General features: G+C 40.6%; 1 protein-coding gene across 15 annotated transcripts in view; it reads left to right on the top strand.

The window, feature by feature from the left end:
* The window catches only part of FOXP1 (forkhead box P1), a 494,495-nt gene that overhangs the window by 453,817 nt on the left and 29,682 nt on the right, over positions 1 to 10,996 (top strand). For all 15 annotated transcript variants that reach the window (XM_084634567.1, XM_084634565.1, XM_084634566.1 and 12 more), the window contains one exon: positions 8,061 to 8,144. In XM_084634567.1, coding sequence (XP_084490693.1) covers positions 8,061 to 8,144 — 84 coding nt within the window. The remainder of the gene's footprint in view (positions 1 to 8,060; positions 8,145 to 10,996) is intronic.

The following is a 10,996-nucleotide window of genomic DNA, read 5'->3' as shown; positions in this document are numbered from 1 at the left end:
TGGCATGGAGGAAATGATCAATGTTTGTTTCAAAACACTGCCTGAACTGGTGTGTTGGTGGTCTCTCATATACTAATAATACTGTCTCGTTATTTTTTTATTTTTTGTGGCAAATGAGTTTAAGTGCAAAAAAAAGGTGGGGGTCGAATTTGAGTGTATTAAAATGTGCAATTGCAGAGGTATGACCCATTTATGTAACTGCCTTTTAAAAATGCTTTTGAGTTCTTTATATCGCCCTGTGCCTCACTGCTCTAGCTGGGCAACTTTGACTGTGTGTCTGTGTGTAGTCAAGAGGTTAGCAAAGGAGGGGAAATTAAAACAATGTTGTACGTTATATAGTTACCAGCCATTGAAAAACCTATTTTGTATGCAAGGCAGCAATGTAGAGATATATGGAAAGCCTCGGGCTAAGTACAGAAGATAATTACATTTGGAATTTTACTGAGTTAAGTCATTTATAGCTTCAAATAGTTGTAGAGAAAAATCAGCAAAAACACACTTAAACTTTTTTGTTGTTACTTTTCAAGATAACCATTTTTTAAAAAATCCCTTTTATCTTCTTATCTTACAAATTAGCATTTTTCTTTCATAGATATTCCTAAATTTTACTTTCAGTAACACTGCAGTCAAGACAGTCTTCCACTATTAGCTGAAGTGATATAAACTATTTTAATACAAGTTTTATAAAAATCAAACTACTAGTCGTAAAATAGCAGAGTCTTGCAGAAATGGCTGTGAGAAATGGTTTGTTACAGTAACAAGTTTCCTGGGTATTAAAAAAAATAAAAATCTACAGTCTTACTTGTGGACTGAGATATAAGATAATCTTTCACCAAGGAGCAGTAACAGTCATGCTGTAGGTAAACCTAGGTTGGGTTGTAGCCTGAAAAACATTATAGGCTCTGTTGTATTAATTTAGATTAATGACTGGGTTATGTTAACACCTGTAGCCCACTTATTCCATCCAAATGAATACAACAGCTCAGTCCTGTGGTCAACAGGAGTTTGTATTGCCTAGGGGACAGTAGGATGAAGCCCTGCATGAAGAGTTGAACAAGGTATAGGTGGTTTTTGATTGCTAGTGCTTTATAATCATGTGACAATATTGTGGTAGATTGATTGGCATGACATAATACTAATCATCGTCAGGGCTTGAGTCATGCTGAAATGCTCCAGACCACCACTCTGGCACTCTTTCTGGGAGCGGAAATGGTACCCTTCCAGTACGATCACTAACTGGAAGTGGATTCTGGCACTTCTTTTTTAGTTACAGGAGCACTGATCATAATGAGTGAATGATGATCCGAGGTATGATAGTGTTGGAAGAGACCTCTTAGCTCCCAGTCCATTCTCTGAAAGGGCAGGATATAGTCCCTGATAGGATACATCTCCCATATTTAAATGATATTACGCTTGATCTTAGCTAAAAGTTCATTGTTTTGTTATAGACCCATAAGCAATAGATATGATGCATTAGGGTCTTGTGGATCAGGCATTTGCGCTTGCATCTTGAAAACAGAGTGAAACTGAGACCAGAAGAGAAACGACCCTTAGATGTTAGTGTAGCAAAGACAATATTCATGGGCATAGACTAAACCTATTCCTCAAGTAGTGACTTCTATTACCATCAGTGATGGGATTAGAGAGAGAAGTACTAGTCATTTTTGCAAAACATATTGGGTCAAAGCTATAAAGAGTAGGAGTTATCAGTGGTTTGAGTCTTAAAAGAAAATCCAGTCAGGAGGAGGGCGCTGTCATATGAGCTGCTACAGTGACTGTTTGCTACCAAACGATTCCCTTACACAGAGTAATCAGGGAGTTCCTCCAGCAACTCGTTAATCTAGGTTTGGACTGTTCTGTAAAAAGTCTTAACGGAATAGAGGGCTGGCCCAACAGTACCATTTGCTATGTAGTCACCTAGCCCACTAGAATTTGGACAGTCAGACTAAGCTCATGTTTTACATGGCTATCAAACGACTATGAAGCAGTAACAAAACTCAGCCAGTACTGCCATGTATGGATTTGAGCTCTGTGACCTAGAGAGGGAAGGCAGGGTGTCCCGTTACCAAACCAGTTGACCCCATTGGTACTCAAAGTGCTAGAGTGCAACTTTGCCAAGAAATGGGCTTGTAGAGTGACACAAAATGATGAGGGTTTGGCAATGAGCCAAATTCAGCCCTGACTTCTGCCCCATACTACCTTACTGGAGAGAGGGTAGGATTTGACCTACTGTGTTACAGTGGCTGAACCTAGGGGAAATTATGTCGCATAATCATATTGCAACTTCCTCATGCTTTTAATGGAAACTTGCCCATAGGATACCACGGCATGATACTACTTTTGGTTTGTGGCTCTCTGAGATGCCATTCGATGCAGAATATCCTCCGAGTCCCTCTTGCACAGGTGGTGGGTATATCTACCCGACGTGTCCCTTTTCTCGTCCACGCTCCAGATGTGGCTCCTTGTAGGGAGAGGCAGTATCACTGTATCATCATGATAATACTGTTTCTTGTTTCTGTGAGGGGTGGGACCCAAATCAACTGACCATATGCTCAGCTCTTCTGACACTTGCCTCACACTCCTGCGATCATCCATCTGCTTGCTCGCCCTGAAACAGCCTGAACAAGTGGAGCACTGCTCCATTTCTGCAAACTCTTGAGGAGCCAAGTATTACCCTACCATCTGATGTCATCCGGCGGTGCCCCTTCATTGAAGCGTCTTGGGAATCTGAATTGTGATTTTGTACTTTTCTGACTGCATCCATTAAATTTCTTGACTGTCTCATCAGGAATAGCTCTTCTAAATTATTTTTCCTAGAATTAATTTTGTAACTGAGCTTTAAGGCTAAGTATTATATTTGGTTTGAGTGTAATGGATCCAAATTTGATTTTCTCTCTCGATTTCACTCTTACTATTGTTAATCTTATGTATAATATTCTGTCAACATACACATACAGAGATATCCAGTGCAGCTTAAACAAAGTGAGGGTTCTTGCTTTTTTGACGAATGTTCAAACTAACTAACTATCAAGTCAGATTTGTATTTGGACAGAAATATCATGAATCTTTGGTCTCACAGTATCTCCATCACAAACATACTTGAAATACCACAAGCTGCAAAGTCTTCTGGTATTTTTACATGATTGAAACCGTGTGGACATGATCACCATTCATTAGGGGAACTGCAGAGAAAGAATTGAGTAGCTGGGAATGAAGGAAGAGTAAGAGATTAAGGTATAAATACAAGCAAGCTACATGCCATTCTGTTTAGCTAGGCCTCAGTTGAAGAAGTGCTTTCATTTTGGGGCACCAGATTAGATTCAAAGAGTTTGGAGGAGAGCAAGAAAAATGACGATAGGTTAGTGGCTTATTATCTAAAATCCTTGTCCCTATTTTCAAGACCCTCTCTCCTCCCCTTTACCACCCCACCCTGTGCACCTAGTCTTCCTCTTCATCTCCCATTTCCCATGCTCATGGCACTTTCTCCTGGGCTGGCCTCTCTGTGCCTGGCACAGTGTCCATATCCTGATCAGCAGTGTGTCCTCTTTCCGCCCTCCCTCTCCTGAAGTGTCCAGTGACCTGTCTGTGTGCGTTTGTCCTAGATTTAGGAGAAGCTTTAATTTAAAGCAGCACTTGAGCACCACGGTGAGCGGCACCTTATAAAATCTAATAGAAATACTAGCTAATACTTCAGAATTAGAAGATTAAGGGAAATTTGTGAAGCCACTGCCCTTGCAGGTACTCAGAGCTAGATTGGACACTTACCTGTTAGGGATGGTTTGGAGCTATTGAACTCAAGCCTTGTCTTATACTGCCACTTTACAGCGCTGCAACCTTCTCGCTCAGGGGTGTGAAAAAACCCCCCGCTGAGCGCTGCAAGTTTCAGCGCTGTAAAATGGCGGTGTCAACAGTGCACCCACACTGGTAGCTACTCCCCTCGTGGGGGTGGGTTTTTTACAGCACTGGGAGAGCTCTCTCCCAGCGCGGGTGCCATGACCACACAGCCACGTGGGTTAAAACACTGCCGCTGCAGGGCTTTAACGTTGCTAGTGAAGACATGCCTTCAGTCTTGCCCCAGTGTAGAGAAGTGCCAGATGATCCCTTGAAGTCTAAATGATTTTATAGCATTGCAGACAGGAACAATGAGATGGACATAGGGGAAAAGAGTGAGTGTTGGGGCAGGGGAGGCAATATTTTGGGAGTTGACCTGTACCCCTGGGTTATGAGGGTGGATTCCTTCTCCCCACCTTCCTCTATCAGAGTAATCTGGTTTAGTGCTGAAGTCAGGGGAGTGGATCTTACCCCCTACACATTTGGAATATGCATTTAAATGCACCTTCAGTCAAGTGCTACTGAGAAGCTAATGTACAGCACGGCACTTTGGATGACCTTTGCACAGTTTGACAGAGCTAATGTATTCATCTCCTGTCACAGGAGATCATCAGGGAAACAAACAATGCTTATAAGTAGCTTTGAAAAGTCAGAATAGGGCCCATTTAAAAGTAATGCTGATCAGTTTATTTTCTGTGCATAACAATTCTTTCCCAAAGAATGCTGTTAGTAATCAAGTGCATTTTCCTGCAAAAACCACTAATAGTCCCCTTTTCCAGACCTTTAGAGCCCTAGTCAGTGCCTCACTGATGAGAGCTTCCTCACATCAGTGGCCTAACAAGCCCTCATGACTTCTTTTGAATGATCTAACTGAATGGTGGGGTGGTACTAATGGAGTTATGGTCTTGTATCCTCCTGCTTCCTGACCTAATGGAAAGCAGTTTAAAGAAATTCTTGGGATTTTTCACTTCCATTTGCTGCTGTGAAAGCGAGAGACTTCTATTTTTCATCATTTAAACTCCTGCCTTAACTGTGGGAGCATTCAAATTCCCAGACTATGACAAAATATTAGTATGTGTCTGCCTGAAATGTCAAGAAGATCTTTAACAGAATTCATCCACCAAATACTGCATTAAAAGCATGCTAAGAAGGTGACGGAGAACAATAAAAATAAGGACCTTTCCAGATCAGAATGAAAGGTACTGTGCCATGGGGGACAATGGGATGCAGAAAGAATCTAGTTTGGGTTTCCCCCTTGTGCTAGGTGTTAGAAAACTGCACATTCTTTGCTTTCACTGCCATGTCGCACACAGACAGTTTTCAGGTCTTGATTTTGATGGGAATATTTATTTTATTTTGTTTCTAAAATAACGATCTGCTGCAATGTTTAGTCCACTGAGTGAAGATTAGTGTGCAGACTAAACTGCAGGCAGCTCACATGCCCAGCTAATCAAAAAATAAAATGATTCAGAATGGAAAATCACACAGCCACCCTTCATTGAGACTAAAAGCATTCATTGGTTTGATATGATTTGATATACATTAATGTAAATGATGGGTCGGACCCCCACTTCCTCTGAAAAGACCACAGGAAGACATCGGGAGGATTTTCCACTAGACCAGGAGGGTGAGATTGGCTCCCTACCTCTCGTTGGAACATCCAGGGGATTTGGCTGCTAGATCTCAAAGGATCTGCTATAGACACAGGAGTCTCTTTGTACCTCCTTCGGGCCTTGTCGTTCTCCCTTTCTGGCATTGGCTCTCACAGAGAGGACTTCTGCACAAAAGTTTTTTCCCATCACAAGCCCTCAGATGTGGTGGGGTCATTGAAAACAGGCCCAGGCTCTCTGGGATATTGAATTTCCATGTTAAAGCCTAGCTGCTGAGACTGCTGGAAACGGTATGATAGGTGAAGGTTGTTTTTCAATATGGGCTCTTGTCCGCTGTGACCTGAACTGAAACCTCAAGCCTTGCCCCTCAGGCTGGAGAACCTCCTTCAGAAGGAAACAGTGTTTGCCTACAACCTATCAACAATCAGATTTGTACTGCTTGATCCAGTGTTGTAAGATTCCATATATCAAACGCCAATCCTCTGAGCTACCCAGTGCTCCTCCAAAAAAAAAAAAAAAAAGTCATGAAAATCCCAGTGACTTTTGTGTTCTAAAAGCGCAAAACCAGACGGTTACGTTGAATTTTCTCCTGTAAATTCCTCTTTGAAACCTTATATGCCAAGTTTCAAGCCACCATGACATTTTGGCACACAGTTAGAAACCCCTCCCCTTGGGCAGATTGGCACACCCTTAACTGTAATGTAGTGAATGGGGATTTATGGCTGAGTTTTCTTGTACGTTCATTTAACCCAGTTTTACTATTCTAAATAGATGACTCTGATAAGGAGGGCGGGTTTATTAAACTTTCCCTGGAATGTGATTAGCTTTCTCCTCTTGGCACCAGGAATTTGGATTTTCTAGAGCAAAAGTCAGTCTTAATAATGAATATGTGAGAAAACTCTCAGTTTCGTGGGCCTGATCTAAACGCCATTGAAGAAAATAGGAATTCGTTTATTGGGCATGTGTAGTAATTACAGCCCCTTTTACTTCTATTCTTAGTATATGTTACTTTTGTTATTATGTAGAGCAGCGTTTCCCAAACTTGCGACGACGCTTGTGCGGGGAAGGCCCCTGGGGGGCCCGGCCGGTTTGTTTACCTGCCGTGACCGCAGGTTCGGCCGATCGCGGCTCGCACTGCCCGCGGTTCGCTGTCCCCGGCCAATGGGGGCTGCGGGAAGCGGCGCAGGCCGAGGGACGTGCTGACCACCGCTTTCCCTGCACAAGCAGCGTCCCAAGTTTGGGAAACACTGATGTAGCGTATAGTTGGGAAAAGATACTTTTTACACAGAGAGCTTTTGAGGTCCCCCAAAACAGCAAGCTTACAGTCTGATCATTGCATTCTAAATGTATTCACAAACCAGCTTGTATACAAAGAAAAAACTTAATCAAGGAAGTATAACGTGAGAGTCCAAGCAACCAAACTGTGACTTGCGTGGAGATTTCAGTAGAAAATTTAAAGAAAACTGAAGCATATCATTATAGGGGGGGGGGGTACGTGTTTACACATGATGTGCAGAATAGAACTGTTTTCCCCAATGCTCACAACCGGTGTCATGACTGAATCAGAAAGAGCAAAAGAAGCATTCCTAAAGCGTTATGTGTTCTGGATTGGTTTGAACAGTATTCAGTTGACACTAAGGGACAGAACACTATTAAAATAGTTCCTAATATAGTTGCACTTTCCTAGCCTGTTGGTTCAAGACATGTGCTAAGGGGATGCCATTTTAAATTTCTGCCCTGAGTTAATACTGTCCTTGCTCCAGTTTTTACCCCACCTTCCAGAAGCAGTATGGCCTGGTGGATACAATTCTGGACTGGAACTCGGGAGCCCTGGGTTCTTCTCCTAGCTCTGCTACTGGTCTGGTGGGTGACCTTGGGCAAGTCACATCCCACCCTGTGCCTCAGTTTCCTCATCTGTCAAATGGGGAAAATGATACTGACCTCCTTGGCTAAGCACTTGGAGACCTTACTGATGAAATGTGCTCTATAAGAGCTATATACTATTATTATAAGGGAGTAGTAAGTCACTCTGATTTTACGAAATGTTTGTCTTCATTAAATAAGCACACTATTTTTTAGAGCTTAAGCTGCCTGTTCTGATTCTCTGAGGCAGCCTCACGTGGTTTCACGACTCCTGCTGCTTTGCTTGCTCCACGCACCGCCTGAGCTGTATGTGACAGAAAAGCTCTTTTCTATTTTCTGGTTTTGTTTTTTGTTTTGTTTTTTGGTGGTGGTGGGGGAAGCAAGTTATGTTAAAGCAAGAAAATATTTGAATTTGAGGGTTAGATGTATAATTTGCTTTTTGCTTTGCCTTCTGAGCGTGAATAGGATTGGTTAATAAACTTGATTCACTATTGTCTTCTAGCTGTCAGGGCTGCAGTGACCCCCTTGGTGCCAGCAGGTCTAGCACTCCTCACTCAAGGGCTAATGTGTTTTGCTTTGGAAAATACTGACACCCAGCACCATGAGTTAGTTCGACTTCAGAAAAGACCGTATACAATTTCCAAACTACCAAGCAATAAACCTGTTTTGTCATGTCTGTGGTGCCAGCTGTTGAATTAGGAATAAGCAGAATTCTGGATTTTATTCATAGAAGTAACAGAGCATTTTTTTCTTCAGCTTGCAAAAGACAAAGAGCGCCTGCAAGCTATGATGACACACCTGCATGTGAAGTCAACTGAACCAAAAGCCACCCCTCAGCCTGTAAGTACTGTTCTGTGCAGAAACAGAACAAAGCCTCACAACAACCTCTTCTTCCTGTTTCCCACCTCAGAGCATAATACAAAGTGTGGCCTACTTTAAAAGACTGTCAAAATGAAGAGACAAAAATTGCATCGCTAGTTGGTCGGCTTTGAATATTCACTGCCACATAAACCCAATTTTCCCATGATCTTTTTTCTTCAAGGGGTTTAAAACTAGTCTTAACTTTAAATGTCACATTGGGCCTTTTTCTACCCTTATGTATATGCATATAAATCCCCTCTAGGTAAGTTGAATTTGCATGTGACCCAAAGGAGCATTTGGACCAGAATGGTTTTAGTGCTCAAGGTAAAATTATATTGTATTTAGGATATTAATTTCACTTTTTACTGTGATCCTATCCTAGGCTCAGATACTGTAGACTCTAGTTGCATGTACGTTTCAATGATGATAATAAACAACAAAATCAGGATCACTCAGTGTCAGTTGTTAAAGTACTTACAGTCCATGAAAACCCTATTTATCCAACTTGCTCTCAGAAATAGCTTGTGAAAGGGATAAACTTTACAGGCTGCACTTTATAAAATGTTGGTCTTACAGGTAAAGAGAGTCCAATAGTCAAAGCCAACTGGTGGTACCTGTAAAAGGCAAATCTAACACCTTGTTCCCTGAAGCAAATTGCACTTCAGTTGTTGTTTTTTCATATCAGCATAATGCTAAAAAATCTTCCTCATAACTTCACATGATTATTCAAAATGGGGAGAGTGCTTTGCTTCTTGATTTTAAGATTTGTAAGATTTAAAGGTACACTGCCTTTATTTGATTTTGCTTTTAGTCATTGTGTGAAAATTAATTGAGTGTCGACAATCTATAGTTAGTACTAGCCATTTTAATCAATATGCAATGATGCAGCGTAATGGCCAAGTATTGGTTTATCTGTTTTGACTGATTTTATTTTTCTATAAATAAAGCAAACACACACCCATCCACGTTTATGATTTATGGTGATAGAAATAAAAAGGAGTCAGACTATTAACCCAGCAAATATGGTCGCCTGCCAAGATGCAGTTGGTAGACAAAATTAATGTCTGAAACAGAACACATTACAGAGATAGAGAACATAAAATCATTAAACACTTTGCACATCCATTTTTACTAGAGAAGAATTTCTCAGTTTCCATGTAGTTGGAAATAAATGGCTGCAGAAGTGGATAGAGAGGTACTAGAAAGAAAATTGCAGAGTATTCAATAGCATAGGAGCAGGAGTCCAACTCAATTTCAGCAATGCCTTTTGGAGGAAGATTGAGGGTGGTGAATATAGCCCTTCCAGAGATTCCTAAAATTGCTTAATCCAATGGATCTGGATGATCACAAAAAGAAACTACTTAAAGTACCTGGAAATAACTCTTCCTATCCTTCAGATCTCATTAGACTGAATGTGCATGCTTTACTATGTTGTGGACTAGAGACCCAGCAGAATGCAGAGAAGGGGGTTTGGTTTCTATCCATCCTACTGGATTAAAAATTAAGAGTGGAATAATCGCTGGAGTCTCAAAGCATTCTGCTGAGAGACTTTTCATAGCAACAGTGCCCCTCTGGAGGAAGGATTAAAAACTAAAGGGAGGTAATCGCAAGAAGACAAGTGCTGTGCAGCTAGTGATCAGCGCTCAGTATCAAGAGGCAGTAAGCTTTCATTTGTGTTGTAGGCTACAAAGGTACCAGTTGGTGTCGCCATGCAGATTAGTGTTAAGCAGCCAATAAACAGGCAAAAGCATCAGAAAAAAAAAAAACCAATGGGGAAAAATGGGCTGTCTTGATTAGTATTAAAAAAATGTTTTATATTCTGGAAAATTATAGCTTTGATGGGGACCTCCCACTAAATTTATTTTTAACTGCTCTATTGAAAATTCTGTACCACTAGTCAACATTATCTCTCCGTTGCTCAGCACAGTGTTTCTTTATTAAAAGAAATAGGCATGAATATTTTTGACTGAAAAATTAATAGCTTTTGAATTCATACACAGCAGGTTTTCTTTTGCAAAGAAGTCCAATATCGCTGCACAGCACTTCTATAACCATTTATTTAGAGTCCAAGTCAAACCTTTGACAGCTAGAGCAGTGTTACAAGCCAACATAAAGAACTCCAAGATGTAAACCAACAATAGGCAGTCTGTGTGAGGTTTGCCATTGTCAAATACATAGATTGTTTGGATTAGTTTATGTAAATGTACTGTTGTATTACCCTTTGAAAAAAAAATCACATTTGTGTATGAAAAGTGGTTTCGTTCACAGGCAGCATTATAAATTCCTTATCCTTTAACTTACATGTTAGAAGTAAAAATTGGTGCCTGACAGGCCTATATTGTGTGACACTCTGTTGTTGGATTGAAACTGTCTTCTTTTCATTTATTGAAATATAGAAAAATTTATTATAGATACCATCTGATAAATCAGAAATTGTTAAAATATGTATAGGTGAAGCATTTTGAAAATTAATTATAAAACGTAGCAGAATAGTGTTTTGCATAAATTGTGCTTTCCTTGTGAAAAAAAATACACAGGCATCACAGAGACTGTGCTAGACCTCGGTCCTTTTAACTCAGTGGGGTAGGACTTCGGTAAAAAAGATCTGATGACCATTACTGCAGTGCAAAGTATTTTTTACATCCAGTAATTAATTTTATTCCCCCACCATAACTAATGCAAGGTGTATGTTCAGATTAATATATTTTTGGTACATCTGTGATTTTAAAGGAGTCGCTACCGATCCAAACATAGCAATAAACTGGGATTTGAAATTACAACTTTTTAGTGACTGCATGGAAAGCTTATGGGAAGTATTTTTTGTCTATTTA

Source organism: Lepidochelys olivacea (genome assembly GCF_965140295.1).
Source record: "Lepidochelys olivacea isolate rLepOli2 genome assembly, chromosome: 7".
Lineage (NCBI taxonomy): Eukaryota > Metazoa > Chordata > Testudines > Cheloniidae > Lepidochelys > Lepidochelys olivacea.
Note: the sequence above shows the minus strand (reverse complement) of the source record. Positions and strands in the feature narration are given on the sequence as shown.